Below are 24,604 nucleotides of genomic sequence, written 5' to 3' on the forward strand. Positions count from 1 at the left end.
CTGACCCCTCCATGAGCTGAGCAGCTTTCCTCTGCTGGGTCCTTCCCTGATGATGTGCTCAGGCCCAGAGCGATGGAGTGGTTCATCTATGAAACTGTGAGTACCAAATAAACTCTCCCTCCTTTAAGTTGTTCTTTTGGGGGCATTTTGGCCAAAAAGCCACAAAAGCTAAACACTGGGCATTTCTTAGACTCCTCTGGCCCAGGTGGGCCTGCCTGCCTGCTTTCGAGAGTATACGCTATTGAGCAAACTGGCATGTATACGCATGTGCCCCCTCCCCCACAGAGCTGGAAGGAGACACTGCTGAACCAGAAGGACCAGTTTTATTAGATTTCAGCAAGACTATACAGCACGTTTCATGCAGATTAACTGTGTCTTCGCTGCCCCGGGAGGGGAGGAGCCCTTCCACGGCCAGCTCCTTTGATGGTACATCAAGGGGTGGGGCATCAAGGGGACCCTTCAATATATTCTGCATGAGGGACAGTTGGGATCATGACAGGGGGTGGAGGTGAGATAGTGGGCAGCTGAGGGCCCCTGGGGCCTTGAGTCTTCAGAGGCTCAGGAACCGTAGGACCTGGGTCCTTTGCTGGTGCTGGCACCAGAGGATCTTGATCCTTCAGAGGCATCTGGGTTATAGGAATTTGCTTCTTCATAGGCTCAGTGACCATGGGGACTTGATTCTTTGGAGGCTCGGAGACCATAGGACCTTGATCCTTGGCTAGTGCTGGGATAATAGGGTCTTGGTGCTTCATAAACTCATGGAACACAGGGCCTTGATCCTTTACAGGTGACATAACCACAGAATCACGACCCTTCAGATGCTCAGTGACCACTACATCTTGACCCTTGACTGGCTCTGGGGCTGCTAAACTTTGACTCTTTCCAGGCCCAGAGACCATATGACCTTCACTCTTTATAGGTGCTGTGACCATGGCACTTTGATCCTTCTGATGCTCCGGGACCAAGGGACCTGGATCCTTAGCAGGTGCTGGAACCACAGGACTTTGATCCTTCAGAAATGCTGGTACCATGGAACCTTGATCTAAAACTTTAGCTGGAACCATAGGACTTTGGTTCTTCACAGGCTCTGGGATCAAGGGACCTTGGTCCTTGGCTGGTTCTGGGACCATGGAACCTAGATCCTTGGGAGGTTCTGGGACCACAGGACTTTGATCTTTCAGGGATCCTGGTACCACAGGACCTTTATCCTTTGGAGGTCCTGGGACTACAGGACCTTGATCCTTTGGAGGTTCTGGGACCACAGGACCTTTATCCTTCAGAGGCTCTTGGACCACAGGGCCTTGACCTTTCAGCAGCCCTGGGACTATAGGACCTTGATCCTTTGGAGGTCCTGGGACCATGGGACCTTGATCCTTTGGAGGCTCTTGGACCACAGGGCCTTGACCTTTCAGAAGCCCTGGGACCACAGGACCTTGATCCTTGTCTGCCTCTGTGGCTACAGGACCTTGATTCTTATGTGTCTCTCCGGCAGGTTGGACTGGGCTCCTGCAAAGGAGAAAAAGGTGGTCACTGTGAGGACAGAACTTGGGCCAGGGATAAGGCAGAGCACAGATTGCCTGATAAAACTTGGCCTAGTGGAGCTTGGGCAGGGCGGTCCTTATTGGTGAGGCAGGAGGAGAATCTGATTTCTGTGTTAGTGAAAAATGTGGGGTGGGTGAAGGGCAGGAACCAGTCAATCAATGTGTTTGCCAATTGATTATAACCTGCACGTGGCACAGGGGACAGTGCCTGGGTGACAACGGCAGTACTGCAGCTGGACTTGGAGTCGTCCAGTGGGCATCCCAGTAGCCAGTCCAGCCCAAACTCCACCCAGGCCCCTACTTATCCCTCGAGGCTTGCTGGTCCCATCCTGGGGCCATCTTAGCCTTCCACTCAGGTGACCCTACAGGCTGGACCACTCCGTCCTTGTTTTCAAGGACTTCCAAGTTTCTTTTCTCCCTGTAGCATTAAGAGCTGATTTCTGGGAAGGGCAAGGGGTCACCACATAACATGAAAGGGGGTAGTAGGAATGTCTTCCTTCTCACCCCCGTAAAGGGAAAAGTACTTATTACCAATATTTTTTAGAATGGTAAGCACATGATAATAATACAAACTAGATCGACTTTTAACTAGTTCCATTATTGCTTTTCAGTTTTCTAGAGACAGTACACCCCATTATTTCCTACAACACTCCCACCACACCCCACTTCTGGTAGGCAACTGGCTGGGACTCCCCATTCAGGCAGTGAGGGGGGGCCTGTCCCTCCCTCTGTCCCCACTTGCATTTCCTCTACTCTCCTTGAACCCTTGCTCTCTCTTGCTCCAAAGCTTTTGGACTTATTTCCTGTAGCCAAGAGTCCTCACTGCAGCCACCTCCCCATCCTTTGACTCACCCACCTGCAGAGAGCATGTGACAAACACTGCCACACTCCGGCCTGGCCAGCTCTCACCCCTTCCTCGAAGGCCAGACTAAAAGCCACCACTCAAGAGAGGTATTGCTCAACTGGCGCCACAGACCCTGGCACCCCTGGGCACATGACGCCTTCCAAATCACTTCTCATATCTCATTTCAGAACACGGCAGCCCTAGGAAGCACATGGTAGGATTTTATTACTCTAGATTTTAAATGAAGAAACTGAGGTCCAGAGAGGGCAAGTGAAGAAGGCAGTGAGGGGACACCAGGGACTAAGGTCTGGGTCTTTCTGCCCTGGGATTGATCTGTGGTCTTTCCTGCTCCAGGGTCTGTCACAGAGCAGGTGCTCAGTGCAAGGGAGCTCTAATTATTAGTCTTCTACTCTTCACCACAAGGTTCGTGAGCTTAGAACCACGTCAGCATCTTCACAGGTCCTCCCAGGCTTTCAGGAATAGTCTTACCTGCTTCTTGCAGCTGCTCCAGTGACACCTCCACCTGGCAACGCTTCCTCACCTCATTATGGACTAATCTCTCTGGGCCTCCCTTGTCATCTATTGGTTGGGAATAGTGAAATTCCTCCCAAGTTTGTGATGATAGAGTTCTGCACACAGAGTGCTTGGTACCAAGGTAGGATTGAGCAGTTTTATGATTATTTTTTCTATTTATGTGCTTAGAAGTAAAATTACACAAATTTGGGCTGTTTTTCTTCTTCTAAGTCGTGATCTAGAAGGTTTTCACTGAATTTGGCATCTCAAGCTGCCTAGGGGCTGACCCCTGTCATCGGGGTCCACTGTGGCAGGCAGTCTGTCTGTCCAGTTCCCTCGCTGTCTCTGAGTATCACAGTAGCTGGGAGAGCTGAAGGAGGCCTCCTGGCTCAGCACAAAGCGCAGTTGTACTGGCCATGAGGACAGAGCCAGGAGTATGCAGGATCCAAAGATGATATTAAAACCATTCTAGGGGATGTGGCTCAAGCGGTAGCACGCTCGCCTGGCATGCGTGCGGCCCGGGTTCGATCCTCAGCACCACATACAAAGATGTTGTGTCTGCCGAGAACTAAAATAAATAAATAAATAAATATTTAAAAAAAAAAAAAAAAAAAAAAAAAAAAAAAAAAAAAAACCATTCTAGTCATTGGTAGCTAGCCAGAGAGGAAAATGAAAAACTGAATTCAGAACAGAATCAAGCAGGGAATCGATTAGAGGTATCCTCTCAGGCCTTTAGTGACCTGGGCACAGTCTTCTTGATGGGGTGATAAAGCTCAGAGGGGGCAAAAGATGGTGACCAGGGTTAAGCCTGATCTCAGGGGCTTGGGCTACAGAACTACCCCATTGGCAGGCCATGGGAGTGCCCTGTTGGCATGGAGATCATAAACAAGCCTGGCTCCTCAGCTATAGCCTTGGGCAGGAAAGAGTTTCTCTGGATGTTTGTGGCATTGCCTCCCATGACACCCCCCGAAACCTCAGTCTAATAAGCACTCTCAGCCAGCTGTACACTAACCCCAAAATTGCAGGGATCAATAACCTTGTATTGATTTGATTAGTAAATACTTTCCCTTAGTAGCTAAATGTCTTTAATCATGAGATAGTTTAGAATTAAGATTAGAACTGATAAGTTAATCGCAAACTGTTAACTTTTTATTGTATTAACTTTAGGAAAAATCTGCTTTGATTTAGCTTGAAACTATGTGTAATGTTTAAGATACTTTGTCATCTTAGAATAATAGATTCATCTTGTGATCATGTAATAGAATAATTAAGTTAGAATGATAATTTATTTTAGTTTTTCTTATGTACTTTTTTCTTTTTATAAGGAAGTTTGTAATATAATCAGGATATTAAATGAATAATTAAAACCCTTTTGGTGCCTGGGCATGGTGGCACATGCTTGGGTCCCAACCACTGGGTATGTTAAAATGGGAGGATCGCTTGAGCTCAGGAGTTCCAGACCATTCTGGGCAACATAGTGAGGCTCTGTCTCGAAACAAACCCTTTGCCACTTACCATGAAAGCCTGAACATTTACTTCCTATATTTTATCATGAAATAAAATCTAGGCGTAAGAGTGTTTGCCTGGCAATGGGTCCCTTTGTTGGGCAATTTTAAAATAAGCAATGTTGGATCTTTTAAGTAAGAAGACCAAATAGCAGAAACTCTTTTAACTTTTCTTCATGTTGAGAAAAGCAAAATTCAACTTCTTTGTACTATCGAAAATTCTGGTGGATGGGACTTGAGAAGAAAGTAAATAGCATTAAACCCTTCAACCAGCTGCCGTCATGGCATCTGATGAGATAGAAGGAAAGGGAGATGGGACCGACATGTTTTCAGGGCACTTTGGGGAAGAAAAGCTTCTGGCTTTGCCCTGGCCCTGCTGGTGACAGATTGGCAGGCTGTTTCCTGCACAGGTCTAGGCAAGCCATTGATCTATTAAATGAGACTTGTAATTTAAAGTTGAAAAATATAAGACAGCTATAAAAACAATAATGGGACTTTTGTGACAACCTGATACCCAACATATTTTTATGCTCCATTTATTTTAAAGTATTTATAATTTAACTTAAATTATTTAGGGGAGTTGAATTAAGTTATAAATAAGGTTCTTCCTAACAGACATTGTTACATCCCACTGGATTTTTTACTTTCTTACTTTTATAAATTAAGCATTCTTTTTTAATCCTGCATCCCTGCTTACTCCTTTTTTTTTGTTTGTTTTTTCCTTCTTGTTGTGGTGCTTTGAACCCAGGGCCTTGTGCATGCAAGGCAAGCACTCTACCAACTGAGCTATATCCCCAGCTCACTTAAGCATTCTTTTTTAAAACCAAAATGGCCTTGACAAGTTTTCCTATGCACAAAACTGCCCTCAGGGGCACCATGAAAACCTCATTGACACTGACTATTGCCACTTGGCCCCACAGTTCCCTGCCAGTCTCCCCATCTATAAAATGCCCACCTCCTCCAGTGTGCTGGGGCTGCGATCGCAGTGCTGAGTGGAAGGGAGCATGGAACTTGGCTAGAAGATGTGGGCTGGAGTCAGCCCTTCTCAGCCACAGGCCAGCTGTCCTTGGGCATGGCTGACTTGCCTAACTGAACCTGATTCTCTAGCCAGCTGCAGATACTCTGAAGACTGCATAGGATACAGGCCCTTTACCTCCCATCCTGGGCGCCCTATCAGCACTGACCTCTCAAAAGTGAGAAAGACCAGCTATGTTTAACTTGGCTTCTGTGCTGCTCATTGCTTGAGAGCTTGGGCAATTTCCCAACCACACAGACCTTAGTTTCCCCACCTGTAAAATGGGGATAACGATAAAAGTGCTAATTGTTAGGACAGAGGATCAGAGGGTCCCGTTAGGCAGGCATCTGAAGTCATAATTCCTGGCATGTGTAGAGGGCTCAGGTGTGTTACACAAATAAGTCCGTCCCCACGGTAATGTCAAGAACAGTTTATCTCCTTTGACCCTCATGCAGCATGGAGGAAGGCAGCCCTCCTCTGAGCCCTTCTCCCTGCCTTGTCCTCTCATGCTGTTTACAGTCTCTCTGTGCTGTGTTTGCTGTTCCTGCCTCCTGGTCACCTCTTCCACCCCTCTTCCCTGAAGAAGCCCTGGCTGACCTTGAAGGCTTGGCCTGGGTCCCACCTCCTCACAAGCTCCTCCTGTGTGTATATCTGCAGCACCGCTGTGCCGTCTCCCTCCACATTCCTGGGTGCCCCAGCTGCCAGGCAGCTCCCCCAGCAGACTGTGAGTTCCCCAAAGGCAGGAGCTACACTCCTCACCTGCAGCCCCATTGCCCAGCACAGCATCTAGAACAAGGAATCCAAACAGGAAGATTGACTATCATTGCGGAAATCTAGTTTATCCTCTATTCCTGGCCCCATCCAAGAACCCAGTCATCCAGAGTGAGATCTCCCTCTCCCTTGAAACGCTCGCCTAACCTCCTTCTTGCGACCTCCAGTCCCATCTATCTCACCACCTCCCTTGCCATGCCGTCCACTCTCTAGACCACTGTCCACAGCCTCCTAACTGGAGTCCCAGGTCCCATCTTGGCCCTTCTCCAATGCATTCTCTACACTGAGATCCTAATGTTTCAAGAAAGCAAATCTGGTCCTGTCCCTTCCCTGCTCACAACCAACCTTTCAGTGGCTTCTCCTTGCACAAAGAATAAAGAGTAAGGTCTGTTCGTGGTCATCCAGTTGAGTAGCCTGCTCCCACCACCTCCCTGGCTCCTGTGTCCCAGCCCCCAGGGTCCCCCCTGTTCCTTCAGCATGCCCAGCTCCTTCCCATTTTTATGGCTTTTGCACATGCTGTGTCTCCTGGGAAATTCTCCTGTCCCCTCCTCACCTGATTAATGTCTGCTCATTGGAGCGCTGCCCAGGGGGACCTTCCCTGAGCCCACAGTCGGTGGTGGCCCCACTACTGCCAGCTCTCCTGTCCCTGAAACATTCCTTTCTCTCTTTTTTCTTAGCAATTTCTTCCTTCCTCTCTCTCTCTCTCTCTCTCTCTTTCCTGGCACCAGGAATTGAATCCAGGGGCCTTTAACCACTGAGCCCTTTTTTATACTTTATGTTGAGACAGGGTCTCATTGAGTTGTTAGGTCTTCACTTAGTTGCTAAGGCTGGTTTTGAACTCACGATCCTCCTGCCTCAGCCTCCTGAGTTGCTGGGATCACAGGCGTGCTCCCTGCACCAGGCTTTGCGATTTCTTATATTCTTTTGGATTAATGTTTCTCCTACTAGATGGAAGTGTTCAAAGGGGAGGGACCAAGTCCATTTTGTACATCATTGTATCTTCTGTACCTAAAACTGTCCCTGACCCAGGGAGGCCAGACTAAATACATTCCAATGAGTGAATAAAGAAGAGCCTTTTGGGCTAGGGTAGAGTGCCTGTCCAGCATGCCTTTCTGCTTTCTGTGCCAGATTCTGACTTCTTTGTAAAACTTAGCCTTCCGAGATTAGGCGAAACATCCTAAGTCTGAGATACTTCACATTCTGCCTTTTCTTGTTTCCATGGAGACAGTTAAGGCCTCCCAAGGACACACACACTGACATTTGATTTCTGCTTCCCAGAGCCAGAGCAGCATCACAGGGCTCTGTGATGGAGAAAGGCCTGCATTGCCTCCCACTGACTGCTGTTGTTACATACAATCCTGATCCTATAATCTGCCCGTGTGTATTTTTTTCCCTTCCAGATCGTCTCCTATTTTACTATCAAAGCAGCCCAGAACTACATAGCACTCCTAGCACAGGGCCCTGTCCTAGAATCCTCTGCCTTCCGCAGGGTAGAAATGCCCCAAGGAAGAAAGAGACACTTATTAACTGGGCAATAACTACCTGCCAGACCTGTGATAGATGTTTTAACATACACTGTTACACGTGATATTAAAAGTAACCTCTTGGAGGAGAAAGTGCACCAACTGGCCAGAGGATGGTAGAGCCGAGTTCTAATGTTGACCTAGCTCCTTAGCCACAAGGTGGCCATCATGGCCACACTAGTCTTCAAGCCTCAGTTTCCTTATCTTTCAAAAGGGGATTAGCTGAGTGCTTGCAGAGCGACTCCTAGAATACAGGTTGTTTAGTAAATGGTAGGCCCAAAGAGGGACTTAGCGATCTGGTTAGAGAGGGCAAGTCGCTCTCCTACAGCCACACAGCAAATGCATAGTCAGCTCCAGATGAAAGCACTGGCCTTCCAGCCTCAGGGAGAGGGTAGAAGGAGTGAGCACACTCACTTGGAGCAAAGATGGTCAGAATAGGAAGAGTGGGGACCAGGCCAATGATGCCACAGTGGACCCAGGAAGTGGGTACCAGACAGGGTGATATCATGGCTTTGTTCCCTGCCTGCCTGCCTCCATGGGCCCTGCACATGTGCCCTTGTTTGTTAGAGACAAACAAAACTCCTAACCCAGAGATGGGAACACTGCCTTGGGGGATTGGAAGGCTCATTATTCTTAGGAAGGATCTATAAGAGGCAAGAAGCTCTCTCCGCTCTCTCCCCCACAGGACTCTGTGGGAGCTCTATTTCAGTAATTGACATGTTGTTTGGTTGTTATCTAACTCTCCTGCTAGACTCTGGGGCTCTTTTTGTTTCTCTGTGTCCTGAGTACCTAGCAGCATCTGGCTGACAGAAGTACCTGGCCTCCCGAGTGCAAGTCTTGAATGACTGGTATGTATGTGACTTTTTCTCTTTATTCTCTTTTATTTTTTTCTTTCATCCATTCATTGGACAAAATCTAGTAAATCCCTACTCTGTGTTAGGCTTGGGGCTGGGAGCACAGAAATGAGACCTGGGCTCTGCCTTGAGCAGCCACCAGAAAGACTGTTAAGCATACATTCCAAACACCTGCCACCCCCAGCACCAGGTGCCACCCCAGCCCTGCCCCTGAGCCCCTATTAGCCTGTGTCTCTTCAGAGACTCCAACGGATCTTTAAGGGACAAAGACATCCTTGGTAGGAGAAGTCTTCCCTCTCTGTTTCATGGAAGCACAGTTCCATAGAGCCGAACCAGAGGGCAGGCCGGGGGGCAGTGGGGCCTTCTGGGCCTCTGCTGCTGTCCCCTGTCACCTGGCTGGGCTGTCTTTGGGGTTGGCACCTGCCCCAGTGAGGTGGCCTACTCCTTGGTGACCACTGGTTAGATCTGAACTTCTAGAAACTTGTGTTCCCTGCAGCTCCACTCTGCACAACCCTGCCCTGATCCAGGCCTCGAACTCTGGAGCCACCCTCTTGGGGACACCCTGCTGCCTGCCTCAGGACAGCCTTTCAGAAATTTAAAGTGGCAGCAGTTGTGTCCTAATTCCTGGCCTCTCTGTGCAACACAAGCGTCACAATAGTTGCACACTTGGCTTCCAGAGCCCTCACTGTCTCACCTGGCGCCCTCATAACCTGTCTCTGTTAGTTCCCATCTCTTGGGAGTATGAACCCAGAACTAAAAGCCACACTGCAGGTGAGATCTCCAAACAGGACACACCCTTCTGCCCTGGACCCCATGCCCCACTCACCAGCCTCTGCCACTCTGCTGCTTCTCAGGTCTGCAGAGCTGGCTGCCAGCCACCCACCGCCCCACTGTCTATGGAAGTCCCCCTCACTGACTGAAGATTCAGTTCCAGGGCCACTTCCTCAGTGGGACCACTGCTGACACCCAGCCCCCAGCTTCTCCAGTGTTCCCACAGGCCCCCACCCCAGCTGCTCCCTCACTTCAGTTGTCAACTGGTTCACAGCTGCCTCTGGTCTGTGCTCCAAGGGCAGGGACCCCCACGTCTGCTGCTTCTCTCTTTCCCTTCCTCCCTCCCTCTTTCCTTCCCCTTCTCTCTTTTCTCACCTTCTTGCTTTCTTCCTTTCAAACAAAATGTTCCTATAAATATTTTTAAAGTGCCTACTATGTGCTAGGCCATGGAATATAGTAGAGATCCAGAAAGTTCCAGCATTGGGCTGGCACCAGTAGGTGGTCTAAAAAAACACTCATACAAGATCAACTGCTGACAATCACGTTTACAGGTGGCACTGTACCTTAGCAGCCTTTTCTGTGTCTTTCTGGATTTCTAGGAGGACTATACACACAACATGGTTTTTGGTTCTCACAGTGCATCAGGCTGCAGATGGAGCTCATTCTCTCATCCATTTTCCGGAACTTGAAAACAGGCTCAGAAAGGGATGTAAGTTGCCAAAGGTCACATAGGGAACACACAGCAACGTCAGGACCTTAACTGAAGAGCTCATTCTCTACAAATACAGAGATTCCAAATTTGTCTGCTGCATCTGAACTGGGTTCCACATGAGCTGACCCGGACTAGTTCTGGCTGGAGCCAGTGACTTCTACAGGTCTCTGATCAGAGCTCCCAGTTGCATTAACTGAGAGATTTATCCTTTGGGGCTAAGCCCCCAACAATTGCCTGGCCAGTCCTGCATCGCCTCAACCCTAATTCTATTACACGACACCACCACCACTACCACCCCACTCCCCGACCCTGGCTGACTTTGCCCCTGGCAAAGAAGACATCCCCAGAAGGCAGTGTCTTCTTGGTCTAGGAGTGCCCATCCCCACTCACATCCAAGATCTACCTGTGTGGCTGCCAGTCAGTCTACCAGCCTAGGGTCACAGAGTCCTCCAGATGTGGCTCATCACCACCAGAAGAGTAGCTAGGACCACAGCTAGACAAATATTGCCACCACAAGGCTTAATTCTGGGTTGGGTTGGGGGGGTGAGCTGTGCTGATCAAACCCTGCATCTGTGACCTTCACGTGACTCGTTTTCCACAAATGAGTGTTTGGAGTGGTACGTTTGGGAGAGAACGAGGAGACTCCTGTTCAGGAGGATGTGTGCCTTTTTCCCAACAGGAATCCCAGTGATGGCCCAAGGACCAGACAGAGGATGCACTCTAGAGTCACCCAGACCTGGCTTCAAATCTAGCTCATCACTTATAAGTTGTGTGACTTTGTTCTTAATCACTCGGTTTTGATTTCTTTGTCTGTGAATGGGGAGAACAACGGACTCTAACTTTATTCTAAGGATGAAATTAGGCCAAATGCCTAAAAGCCAAATAAATGTTCCATCCCTTCCTGTAGACTGGAAAACTCTGCATTTCATAAAAGCCAGACCAGAGACCTGGGGCAGATTCCTACCTTTTCTACTCTCTGGGTCCCCTCGGGAGGAAATGCTCTAGTGAAGATCAGGGGAAGGGTTGTACTAGGTCTGCAGGGGGTTGGGGGGCTGTTTTCTGCCCTGCTATTTACTTATATTACTGTTGTTAAATCCTTTTTCTAAATTTTTATCTGCTAAGAATAAATAACTAAAATCCCAGTTGCACCAGAGATATTATAAAAAGCATCCTTGGTTGTGTTAACACAAAGAAAACAAAGTCAAGGGCAAGATTGATGGTCTCAATGGGCCACTAGGAATCTGATAATCCTTTTAACGACCCTTTTTAAAATGTAAAGGGCCTGGACTAGGGCCACCAGACAGAAATGGCTCAGTTCTTGTCTCATTCTGTGCTCCTGGGAATTTAATAATCCATTTTTGTCCTCCCCTTCTCCCCACTAAAGCAAAGGATGGGATCTGGAGCAATCTATCAAAATTGGCTTCATGTGTCCAAAGGAGATCAATTCAAATGAACATGTAATTGCAAAAATGGAATCTGTACAAGGTGATTTATAGGGTCTGCTGAAGGAGAAGAGACCAGAGAGATGAAGGGCTGGGGTTGGGGAGGCAGGTGGCAAGAGCATCTCTAAATGGTCTTAACCTCAGGCCAGCGTATGGCAGAGGGAGTGGATTTTCCCTGAGTGGCCCCAGCTACCACACAGTTTGGGACCAGGGGAGATAAGTAACTGGGCAGTGATGGCCAGCAAGAACTGAAGTATTGACAGAGCGTGACACTTCCCCATTTACAGAGGACTTCATCGCCCACCCCTGTCAGCCTCTCATAACAGTCCAGCTGATTAGGACCATTCCTAATTTCTTAATCCTAATACTCTTCCTATTTGCTGTCCCAGACTCCAAAAACAACCAGGCTCCCGTAACATGCTATCCTTTGCCGGCCCAGTTCCTACTTCCTGAACCTGAGAAAGGAATTGATTTGGAAAGCAGTGGAGACTACTATTATTATCACCTCTTTGAGGCTTAAAGAAATCAACTCAGTGGCAGTCACACAGCTAGCAGAAAGCAGAGCTTGGATTTAGAACCAGGACTGTTGGCTCTAATTCTGAGTCCTTCCTTCTAGGATGTGGCTCTGGGGTGGGGTAGGGAGAATGCCTTTCTGTCATCACAGAATTAAAGGCTCTGCACTGGGCAGGGGGTAGAATGAGGTAACCTCTTAAGATTACCCTGTAATTAAGAGTTCATGAATTTATGAAATCAGGTCTGTTTAGAAAAAGTAATTATATAAAGTGCAGATGTATACTGGCTAGAACAGAGGCTCTGCCATTGCTGTGATGCATCTCAAAAGCACCTCTTTCATATGAGCAGGGAAAGTCACTAGACAGAATAAAGCCTTGTGGAGGCACCATGGTGACTATGGAGGCACAGGATGAATATGGTCATTCACACATTCATTCATTGTCCATTCAACAAATACTCCAGAAGACATTCTGTGTGAATAGGCATCAGGCCGGGAAATAGGCTACAAAAACGGACAGAAGAAGCTCGACCTTGCCCTTGGGGGAAACGTGATCCAGTGGCAGACACACATGAGCAGATGACACAGGATATATGGTAAGTTCTGTGATGGAGACACACACAGTGAGCATCTTACCCAGCCTGGGAGGTACGGAAAGGTTTCCTGGAGCAGTCCCCTGAGCAGAGTCTTGAAGGATGAGTTAGCCAGGTGAGAAGCAGGAGAAGGGCATTCTGGGCAGGCAGGACAGCGTGGGGAAGGTATGGAGGTGAGAAGCAGCATGGCGCACTGAGAGAACAACAAGCTTCTGCAGGCCACCAGGAGCCCACGGATGGTTGGAAGCAGGGTGTGACATGGTCGGATTTGCAAGTCTAAAGATCCCTCCAGCAGCTTAAGCCAGTAGCAGTGGCAGTAATTTATTCCTCTCAGCCTCTGAAATTCCCTTGGCCTCAGATAAGATGTCTGGGGCCATCTGTTGAGATAGTTATATACAATGCCAAGTTAACAAGTGATGGGCCGCCACTTACATGAGGACAGAGGGCAGAAACTCAAGCTCAATTTCACTGTTTGAAATAAAAAAACACAAAAAGATGGCCTGTCATCCGATACTCCAGGTATCGGATGACAATTTTCTTTTGGTATCTCTAGTATCAAGTGTATTTCTGGTGAATGAAAATCTGTTGGACCATTCTGTTCTGTAGTTAACCACGTATTGCAGTCACCTAATCAGTTAAGGAAAAACACTGTGTATTTGACTGAGACAATGATCAGTCCAGTCAAGATGTTTGAGTCAGTGGTGTGTGAAGACCTGATCCAATTCTTATTTTCCCTCAGTTTGTGTCTAAACTCGAGGATTTGAAGAGGGTGCTGGGTGCTGGGCAAGCCAGCTGGAGGGCGAATGGCCCAACCAGAGTGTGGTCCTGAAGGGTTGAGGTGCAGTTTCCACTGAGTCCCACTTGTCTGAAACCTGACTCACCTCAGGCCAGCCCAGCCTCCTTCAGAAGAGGGCAGAAAAAGCCCCGTCTGTGGAAGGGAAGACCTGGCCCCTGGTGCTTCCTTTCCTTTGAGCTTCACTTTTCCATCTGTTACCTGGGGAAACAATGCTCCACAGCATTGGTGGGGCAGGGTCGGGGTGGGGGTGTGGGGTGCTCAATGAAACAACAGAAAGAAATGCTTTGTAAGCAATCAAGAAATGAAAAATTTTAGAACATTATTCAGTCTGTGGGCTCACGGTAATGCAATAGCTGGAACGCTTTAGAAGTGTTCTTCTTTAGAGTGTGTACCATGCACAGCAAGCTCATATGTACTGCTTCTCTATTGGCAAGAAACGGAACTCTTGCCTTCCAAGTACTATCAAGGGAGGGGAAGGGCCTGAAATGCTGTGTTTAGTGTCCACTCTGTGTCCTACCACCCTCGTGTCATGTCCTTCCCACTCTGCTCCCCTGAGCCGGGTACTAGTGCCTCCATTTCCAGAGGAGGGCACCAAAGCTCAAAGAGGCTGGTGAAAGGCGCAGCGTTGCACAACGCACAGATTCCATCCACCAATAGGGTGACGCCGAAGGGCACCACCATCATCCGCCAGAAGCCACACAGTAAATATTAAAGCGTGCAAGGGTGCTGGCCTTAGCTCTCCCTGTTATGGGTGTTCTAGGATGGACTGGGTGTCGTGAGGAAGCGCGTGCTCAATGGTGGGTGGTGCCTGCCTAGTTCTGCAGGTACCATTCAGGAGAGTCTATTGTCCTGCCTTTGAAAGAGCTGACTCTCCTGACCCGTGTCCTCCAAGACCAGTGTCTCAGCAGTGCCAGCCTCAGTGGGGCTGGGGTGGAGCCTTGCTTCACCTGTGTTGGTCCCTAGGCTACCTCCTGAGAACATGAACTGCTGTACGACATACGAGCAGTAAAAGGACCTTGTGACCATGATGGCATGCTAAGGGTGTCCATAGCCCTTGTGACATGGGACCTGACACAGCTGCCCAAACCTGTGAGACATGGGTTATAAAATCTTTAGCCCCAGTGAAAATAGAAAAAGAGGGAAGAATTTCACTAAGAATGTACAAACTTGCAGGAAGAGTTGAAATATGCTCATGACTAATTTAGCAAAAACAATGATCAATTTTAGGGCTTGATTCTCAGCACCACATAAAAATAAAATAAAGATGTTGTGTCCACCTAAAAAAAAAAAAAGCTAGACGGAGGCTGGGGCTGTGGCTCAGTGGTAGAGCGCTTGCTTGGCACATGTGAGATGCTGGGTTCCAGCCTCAGCACCACATAAAAATAAATAAATAACATATAGGTATTGTGTCCATCTACAACTAAAAATATAAAAAAACAAAAACAAGACTGCTGGTTTCAGTTGCTTGTTTTCTGCTGTAGGAAGGCAACTTGAGCAGCAGGTTGAGCTCCGGGCAGCTGCGGGAGCACAGGGTGGGGTGGGGAGTGGGGGGGGGCGCTGCAGGTGTGAGGTGGAGCCCTGCTCACCAGGCAACCCAGGGAAGCAGGCCAGACCTCCGCCTCCTGCCTTCCCTGGTGCCCAGGTCTTGCCCTCCCAGGGTTCTGAGTATATCTCCCTTCTCTTATTCTTCAGGTTCTTCTCGGTATCTTATTTGTGTGTGTTTCTGTGTCTTTTTTTCTGCCTCTCTTCCTACCTCTCTGCTTCTCTCCTGTCTCCTTACCATCTCTCTCAATCCCTACTTTGTCTTTCCCCATTAACTGATCTAAAGAGATCTGACTAGTATGTATTTGTTTCATGTATTGAACCGTTTTTGCGTTTTCTGCATCATACAGAAGTGGACAGGTGAATGGAATTTTTCTAATCATCTGGAAAACAAATATATAATGGGTTTTTAAAAATTATTACCCTTGATTGATTTTTACCACTGCCTCTCCACCCCCCCCCCCCGAAAAAAAAGCCTTAGAAATCAGGGCCAGCAATAGAATAAAAGCCCCACCCTAGGGCTCCTAGCCTAGAGCCGGAGAGGACCTGTGGCAGTTGCCAATGCAGGGGGAGGGGGGATAAGCATGGCGGTGGAGCATGCGGGGTGTGGGCGCCACCTGGGAGGGTGAAATGGAGATCCCAGTCAGCAGCCACTGTCTCATGGCACCAGGCCTTTCCGCCACTGAACTCTGCCACTCTCCAGCCTTTGCCCTTTTCCTCCCAAATGAACTACTCCCATCCCAACCGAACCTGAGCTTCCCCCCAGGGGGGTGTGACCCCTCCACACCTTTGCTCCTAGAGACCCCTCTGCCTGGCATGCCTCGGCCACCCCCGGCTCTGTTCACCTGGTCAACACCTACCCATCCGCTGAAGTCCTTCCTGATCCACAGAACCAGCTAGAACGGATTCCTCCTTCATGCCCCATTGTGATCAGAGGCAGAGTCTCAGTCATCCTGCTTCCCTAGTGCCCAGCACGGTGCCTGGCACACACAAGGTATCCAATCAATACATGTTGAAAATGAAGAGAATGAAGTCTTTTGTCTCCCACTTTACCAGAAGGATAACAAAGTGAGAAAACTTGGCCCTAGCACTGAGTTTCTCCCCTGGTCCCCCACCCACCTTCCTATCCCCAGACCTGCTCACCTGCATACTCTGCACCCCCTGCACCCCCATATCCCACCACCCTCCGAGGCGCCCTCTGCCACAAAGCCTTCCACGACTCCCAACCCCCAGAGGAAGAAAGCTGTCCTTCATCTGAGCTCCCAACTACCTGATCTGTCGTGACCTCTTTTGGGCCTCTCTGGTGGCTTTTCGGCACCCCCACGATAGGCATACACGACTGCAGTCCCCGTGCCCAAATGGAAAGCCAGCCCCTGGAGGTGAACCCTCTAGAATGACCATAGATTAAATGAGCAAGTGAAGACAAGCCTGCCATCCCTTGCAAGGAGAAAGGCCAGAACCAGCATTGCTCCTGGTTCCTCACAGGGAGGGCTGCAGTCGGAGCCCAGCCTCCCAGCACAGCAAGGCTGGGCGGGGCGCAGGGGTCACTCATCCGGAGACAGGGGATCAAAACATTACGCTACCTTTTAGGCCAGTGCGTCTCCCGGTCCATCTTCGCCTTTCCCAACACTTAGTCTGACTGCTTGCAATTAGTATCTGAGGCAATCTAAAAGAGTCAAGCTGCATTATGGAGTCGCCCAGGACAACTGCAGGGCACAGCTCGTGGAGAGGGGCTCAAATGCCAAAGGTTGCTTCCTTCACCTACTCAGCTGGGCCTCACCAAGGAAATAAGATCAAGAAAGTGGTGTTCGTCTTTAGCATTTATTTATAATTGGAAAAACTGTTCGGTTGTCTGTTTTCTGAGCAAGCACAGACCACAAGCACGTCACAATCAATTGGCTATACATGAATATTTTTGTCATTCTCTTACTAACAGCGGGAATGAAATAGCACCAAGAGAGGTGTGCGCTACACGTTACATAGACAATCTGTGGTATGCAACAAAACCCAGGCCACAAAATCGCAATTAGACACTTCCTGTCTGCCTCAGTGAGGCACAGCTATATGGGCTGATCGGGATCCTGGGCAGAGAAGACAGAGCTGGGGAAGCCAGCGCACAGCTCTGCGGAGATTTCTGCAGGCGGGCCAAGCAGACAAGGGCCAAGTCTCTGTCCCAGCCCTCTTGCTGGGGGTAGGAGCAGCAACCACAGAGAAATGTATGCAAATGAGCAGGACAGGCATTGGAAGCTCGGTCACCTCCAGAAAGGCAACACCAAACACTGCTTGAGGAACCAAAATCAGTTTCGTTCAGTACGTTCAGGATATAGAACGAGACTGGCTGAGTTTTATTTGTAAACAGTAGAAATCAAAGGAAATTTCTTGCCAGGAAAGTGACACATTCAAGAGTCAAAGTGAACCACAGAGTTTTCTCAGGTGGGTGTGTGACAAAGAAGGGGGCACTGACAGGTTGAAAAGGAGATTATACTGTCATCTAAAGCCTTGGGCAGGGCAGGGTAGGAGTTGCAGTCCCTGGGGCTGCAAAATGGTTGCAAAAGCCTGTGAGGCCCTTGAAGCAAACCCTGACTTGGGCAACACCAACTTGGCTCAGCCACTATACATAGGGGACCATCAGGTGCATTCTTCTGGCTGTGCTGCTGTGGAGACAGATTTATTTATACTGCCTACCGAGTCTAGCACAGTGCTGACACAAGGCATTCGATATGTGAGTGACCCCTGAATGATCCCCTGTGCATCGTAAACTCTGGTTCACTGGATCTGCAAAATGCTCCGTGGAGAAATCCAAGCTGTAGCTAGCATCCACGTGTCTGGCTAATGCTGAAATCTTAAGAGAATGACCAATCTGCAAATTCTCTGGATACAGTTAGATCAAGTTGTTAGAGTTCCCTGGTAAGTTTTATGATTAGCTAACAAGTTGCCGGAAACAGTACAGAGATCTATGCCAGTCACTTCCGGATAGGCATTTAAAATTTGTGATTCATAAGCGCTGGGACTCACCAGCATTTCCTGCCTTCGGCACTTCTCCTTCACAGGCCACGCCCTGAGGGAAAGGAAGGTGGCAGTGGCCTGAACAGACTCTTCTTTCTGGTTTTCCTGTTTTATTAAAACCAGGCCTGCGTAGCACATGCTGTATTAGTTTGCAAAGACCTTCTCAACCAGCCCCGCAACAAACAAAATAGAACACAGACACTTTGCTGCCTGGGCAGTGAGAATAAGAGAGCCCAGGAGCTCTGCTGCTTCTAACCTGGGAGGACCCGGAGGGGCTTCTGAGGTATGGAGCTGGGAGACCTCCACTCTTCTCCTCCAAGACAAAAAGAAGGCACCCGGGCAGAGGCTGCCTGTTGGCCACAGCCCAGCCATTCAGAATGCTGGGGAAGATGGCCTTCTAGGACAGGAGCAATCCACACCTCACATTTGCAAATATATTCTTTCTGGTAGACACTTGGGGTTCCCGCATAAGCACTGGGGATCTTTCACAATGACTCCCTAATTCCTACAACACAACTCTAGCACAGCTATGGTGGCACTCACCTCCCCCGGGGCTTTGGCCACATAGACACGCATCACAGAATACATTGAGAGCTGCTTTTTAAAATTTCCATCAATGAGGTCAAAAAGACCTGCCAGATATTTCACAGGGTCCTCTCCTAGCCTGTGGCTGTGTCACAGAAACACCCGACCTGAAGTTCAGCACTGGCACCGCTGGCCTCTGTGGAGCAGAGCGAGACCCTTCAGTGAGGGAGGGTCAGCACCGCCACGCCTGCCGCTGCGGCATCTCAGGAACTGAAAGCACGCACTAAGTCCTCTCTCCCTCCACCTCAACCCTTCATCCTTAGTCGCCCTCAACCTGTCACTCTGCAACGCTGGCAGCCTGCCGAGGACAAATGGGAAGGCAGCCTCCCACAGCTGTGGCCTTCCTATGACACCTACAACACCTACAACACCCACCCTTTACCACCGCTGGCCTGGTCTCCATCACCAGGAGCCTATCTATCACTTGGTGTACAATTTAAAGCCCACCAGTAGGAAACAAAACACAGGCACACACTTCTAACAGAAGATTCTAGAAGATTAAAGTTAACAGACAACTCCATTCCATTGACATTAAGGCCAAGGTTGTTTTTTCCTTCGTTTTGTTTCTAACATTTCCACAAATGTTGTCAATCATGAAGCATAAGCTGAGCTTCTATAGCACATGATCACCCTCTAAACTTTGGAAAAGAAACTTCATCTAAAGTTCAAAATCAACCAGTTGACACAGAGCTTGGGAGGAGCAGGAGGAAGAGACCCTACAGCAGACATTTCCAAGCCCCACCAGGAGGTGGGCTTGGAGCTGGCTGAGTATGGTCCCCAGGGGGAGGCACGGCCAGTGCACAAGGCTTCCTGGTGTCCCAGGGTCCCGAGGGTGACGCAGGCCACTCTCAGGAGGAGGCGTGGCCCTGTGTGTGAACCAGGGCTCCTCCACTAAAAGAACAAAACCAAAGAGTTCCTGGAACACTCAGGACCAAGGCAGAGGGGAAGTCTCTAATTAATTTTGTGGCCTTTTTGTTTGTTGGTTAAAAAAAAAAAAGAGAGAGAGAGAGAGAAGAATAAAAGGAAAGTGCAGTGACATTTACTCTTTAGCCTCAGCCAGTTTATTGTTCATCTCTTTGCTTTGTTCCTTGTCGTCGGGCTTGGTGGCACTGGGACTCTCCGTGCTCTTTTTCTTGGCAGCCTGGCCCGACGCCACCTGCTTGTCTTTGGCCTTCCTCGGGGGCTTATGGCTCGCTGAGGTCTTTTTTGGTTTGGAACTCTGAACACTAGGTTTCTCCACCTGTATGGAGAGACAGACGGACCGCAAATACAGAAACACAAAGGGAGGGAGTGGGAGAGAGGATTCAGAGAGAAGAAGACATTACAGTATTAATCAAAGGAAAACGGGGAGCAAGTCTGACACGGGAAGCACAGTGGAGGAAGGACTTCCAGTGACACTGGCCTTTTGGTTTCTCTGTCTGAACTCCCTGGTTAGTCTCTATGGCAGCACTCTCTCTGGCTGCATGGACTCACTATCCCCTCCCTAGGTGGCCCCCTCCCCAGATGGCAGGCAGGTCACTGTTATGCTGCATCTGCTGTCCCTCCCTGTGGGAATATTATACCTCATCACCTTGTTCAACTCAGGCACAGGCATATGATTTCCTGTAGTCCTTGAAATGTGAGAAGGGACGTGGGTCACCTCCAGCCAGGACTTGAGAGTCAGCCTGTGCTTCCAATGCTCTCTGAGCCTCTGCCCAGAGCGGGGTGCTCCATCACCCCAGGCCTAGGCTGAAGAGGCATGAGGAGCAGAGCTTCAGCCCACCATGATGGACAGCTACTCGTGCAAGATGAACTTTGGCTGATGTCAGATGCTAGGATCCCAGTGGCTTATTGCTGGGAGTAGCTGGCCTTCCCCTGTTTCTGAGATGGGAACGCACATGGAGAAGTGTTCTTACTGAGATCCTTTGAGCTGGGATGTGTCCAGCCTTACCAGGCCATTGGGGCTGCACGGCCAGCCACATCTCTGATGGGCCACCTCGACAATTTCTCCCAGAGCAGCTGCTCCAAGCCCAATCCACTCTCCCTGGGATCCCTCTCCTAACTCTTCCCCCTTGTTCTGAGGACACAGCCTCCTCTTTCTCAGAGAACTCTGGAGCCACTGAGCATGATGGGTCGATATGCTACTCGGGCCCATTGATTTCTAGATTTAATTTCCCCTATCTTTCCTCCTTCCTCCACTGGAATCTTCTTTTGTTCAATGCCAACCCCATGTCTTGGGTCCCACTGCATCTGTGGGTGAGACATCGACTTGCTGAGTTCCTATGATTTTCAGTCACCCTTGATCTGCCAAGAAGGTAAGCAGTCATCCTGTTTTGTCTGGAATGGAGAGGTTTCCTGAAATGTTTCTGGCAAACTGAGTTGGGTAATTCCTTTACTTATAAAATGGTCCTGGCCACTTAGGAAACTCCACATGAGTACTAGACTTTAGGACAAAAGCAGAGAAAAGACGGTTTGGGTTCTAAAGGTATTTAGGTTGTCAGATGTTTTCTGCTGTCGTATGCAGGAGAGATGATGTGTACCCAATTCCATATGGTCTGACATCACAGAATAAGGCTGCTTGGCATGTGCGATTCCGACTTGCAAGCTCCATCTCCAACCTCCTTCCCTCGCGTATGAATTCACATTGAGATACAAATCAGGTAGGGTAGTGTTGTAAGAAAACTCCCGAATACACTTTCACAAACTGTTTAGGAACTAATGACTGAGAGTGTATCTTGCAGCTGATGTGACAGGTGTGCTGTGACAGTGAACCCTGCTGGTGGATGGCGTGTTATCAAGGGAAGAATGAGAGGGTGGCTGTGTGCACACCTGGGAGGAAAAGAAGGGGCTGGAATGGAATGGGGTGGGGGGAAGGGCCCTGCGGGGGCAGAAGCACAGCTATTTTTAGATGAAGGGATTTACAGCTCAGGTGAGATTGCCTGCTACTTTTTTTCTGAATCTCTCAAATGCAGAAGCTAGTTCTCTGGAATTCTGCCCACCTTTAAGGTGGTTTTTTTTTGTTGTTTTTTGTTGTTGTTGTTTTTAATCTCAGGTAATGGTTCTTTCTAACATCTCCTTATTTTATTTTATTTTTTGCAGTGCTGGGAATGCAATCCAAGGCCTCATACTTGCTAGGCAAGAGCTCTATCACTGAGCTACATCCCCAGCCCTTTTCATTTATTCCTAAGATTTTGAGACAGGATCTCACTAAGTTGTCCAATCAACCTTGAACTTATGACCCTCCCAACCTCAGCCTCTCAATAATAGCTGGGATCACAGGCCCCACAGCTAACATTTCCTTTGAATTTAACAAAGGTTCCTGTTGAAGATGCCTGTGGGTCTCAGTGTGCTAAAAAGGAAAGGAGCCCTTGGGGCCGTCCAGTGTCTGCGGTGCCCACTCCCAAGCTCTGCTCAGTTCACCTTTCCAGTCCAGGCTGTGCTGAAGGGTTCCCCACAAGATCTGTCTCACCTTTGGGGGTTCCTTGAAAGGTTCGCTATAGAGGCTGCGTATTCTTCTGCGATCCATGACCTTATTGTCAGCTGCTGTTGGCTTATTGGCCTCCCCCTTGAACTGGGCGCTGTAGCTGGTCTCATGAGCCATCTTGTCATCTGGGGGCTTGTACTGAGGCTTGGCTTTTATTGGTTTCACAGGCTTGATGTCTGTCCATGCTCTGAATTCATTCCTGTTGGTCAAAGAAAACATAAGTGATAAAAAACACTGGAAGCAGGGCTCCTGACTCGGGCTGCACATAGCAAGCTCTCAATTATTGCTTGTGGCACTGAGCGTGGCTGGAGAGTTAATGCTATTCTTTGATCATGGCAAGTGACAGTTGTCTTTCTTGCCAAGTGGACCCAGGTTGTAGCAATAGCAGTAGTGCTTTAGGGAAAGTGCTTGAGCTCCCTCCTAGTTCCATACTGCAGACAGGCAATTCAAGTCTTCAGACCTCATTTCCCAGTCTCTGAAATGAGGCTGAAAACACCCAGCCCAGGCAGTCATTCAGTTCAACAGATATTGGATGCTGCTATGTGCAAATCTAGAGTTGTGAAATGAGACAATGTATTAGGCTTACTACCAGCTCTAATGTAGCCTACCAATGAATGCCAAATTCCTTCCCCCTTTCTCACAATGAAGAACTTTTGTTCTATAGATTCCTTTTTAAATTTTTTCGTTTTGGGTGGTTTTTTGGTGCTAGGGATCGAACCCAGGCCCTTGTGCATGCAAGACAAGCATTTTACCAACTGAGCTACATTCCTAGTCCCCCTTTTTAAATTTTTTTAACAAAGGATTGAACCCAGGGTCATTTAACCAACTGAACCACACCCCCAGCCCTATTTATTTTTTTATTTTGAGACAGTGTCTCACTGAGTTGCTGAAGGCCTCGTTAAGTTGCTGAAGCTGACTTTGAATTTGCAGTCCTCTTGCCTCAGCCTCCCAAGCCACTGGGAGACCTGAGCTTTGGTAGGTAACTATGGTTGGTGCTCGACATTCCTGGGGGCCAGCCCCAGGCCTGTGTGTAGAGCCACCGGGTTCCTAAGTCTAATCATGACAGCCAACTGAACCTGACGAAGGTGGAGAGAGAGGAGGAGAGGTGAGGAAAGGACCAAAAGAAGCCCTGATGCCTGACGAGGTGGGTGCTGTTGACAGAATCAGGAGGGTCTCAATTCCCATCCCATGCTCCTCCCATGTGCACCACTGTGCCTAGCTGTTCTGTAGAATCTTAAGGGTCTTCCCTTTAAACAGCAGTGCCAGAACCGAAACAACCGAATCAACTTAGATGAAAATTTTGTGAAATGGCTCAGTGTTTATAAGTCTTAAAGAAGCTGCATGCACTGAACGTCATGGGGTATCACAGCTAAGACTTGTGTCTGGGTGTGAATCTAGGAGAGACTCCGTGTGCTCTGGTGTGAACCGCTGCTGGTTGGTCTGTCGGCCTGTCAGCTTTCCTGTTTACAGCAATCCCTCTCTGCCTTTCTGATCTGTCCTAGGGCTGGAGAAGAGATGGCCAACAGTGTTGAAAACAGAGCTGCCCCTGAAGGTGGACGAGGTCCTCCCTGTAAGTGTATGCCATTTACTGCAAAGCTCTGGGCCCTGAGGCCTTGATGGGGTCTGCTTCCTTTGGGGGCCATGAATAAGGAGTAGCTAGTGCAAGAATCTGCAGAGTTGGGTTCTTCCAAGGGCCCCTTCACCCTCACTGACTTCCTTCTCGAGGGTGCAGAGAAAGGGGGCCACAGAAAGACTTTGGTCTGCAGGAGAGAAAAGCCTCTCCCAGGCCTCTCCCACACTGAACATTGTTTTCTCATTTGTAAAATAAAAGAATTAGGCTAGCCACATCCCAGAATGTCCTTCTAACTCTAATGCTCTCAGCTATTAAAACCAGTTTGGCAACACTAAGCCTCTAGCTGGTGGTTTGACCTCCTGCTCTCTGGATATCTCTAGGACTGGCTCCTATGTGAAGAGAGGGGCTGCTACCTCTAAGTTTCCAGTGCAGCCTGGGCCACCACCTAGATGCCCAACCAACACCTCCGACTCAGTGTCCCTAAATCCCAACCGTCTGGTCTTCCTCGCTGACTTGTCTTCTTCAGGGTTCCCTCGCTGCTCATCTTTGCCCACTCATTCACAAAATATTTCCAGAGTGCTTGCGCTCTCCCTTTCAGGAGGTTGAGAGCTGTGGAGCCTAAACAGGCCAGAACAGTCCCTGGGCATCAGGTGTGGGAGGCAGAGGGACTTGAGGTTGCTCCAGGGAAAGACCCTGAAAGCAATGAAGGAGGAGGGAGTGAGGAGCATGGAGCTCCCACCCCAGCCTGGGAGTCAGGGGGAGCTTTCTGGAGCAGAGTTAGAGTGGCTGGCAGGGGGTTGGCCAAAAGGTGGGTTCCAGACAGATCGAGCAGCATTTCCAGAGGCTCCTGAGTAGCACGGGAGCCTGTGGGCAGTGTGGGTGGCTGGGTTCCCATTTGACGTGGAAGAGCAAGGAGCCTAGTCAGCATGGAGGTCCCGCTGGCCATGCTAAGGGGAGGGTCTGCCTTGTAACATGAAGTTGCCAATGAGTCCCAGCCAAGGGTGAGTATGGCCAGATCCAATTTTGGAAGAGCACTTTGGCAGT

At 49.0% G+C, this 24,604-nt stretch overlaps 1 protein-coding gene across 1 annotated transcript in view; it reads right to left on the reverse strand.

The window, feature by feature from the left end:
* Positions 1-304: 304 nt before the first annotated feature.
* Map6 (microtubule associated protein 6) overlaps positions 305-24,604 on the reverse strand; it is a 71,403-nt gene continuing 47,103 nt past the window's right edge. The window contains exons 2-4 of the mRNA XM_046442001.2: positions 21,973-22,186; positions 19,568-19,764; positions 305-1,506 (exon numbers count right to left, since the gene is read on the reverse strand). Of these exons, the coding sequence (XP_046297957.1) occupies positions 447-1,506; positions 19,568-19,764; positions 21,973-22,186 (1,471 nt within the window). The 3' untranslated portion in view covers positions 305-446. The remainder of the gene's footprint in view (positions 1,507-19,567; positions 19,765-21,972; positions 22,187-24,604) is intronic.

The sequence above is a fragment of the Marmota monax genome, unplaced genomic scaffold (genome assembly GCF_021218885.2).
Source record: "Marmota monax isolate L192 unplaced genomic scaffold, Marmota_monax_Labrador192_F-V1.1 WCK01_AAM20220418_F8-fsc00068, whole genome shotgun sequence".
Classification (NCBI taxonomy): domain Eukaryota; kingdom Metazoa; phylum Chordata; class Mammalia; order Rodentia; family Sciuridae; genus Marmota; species Marmota monax.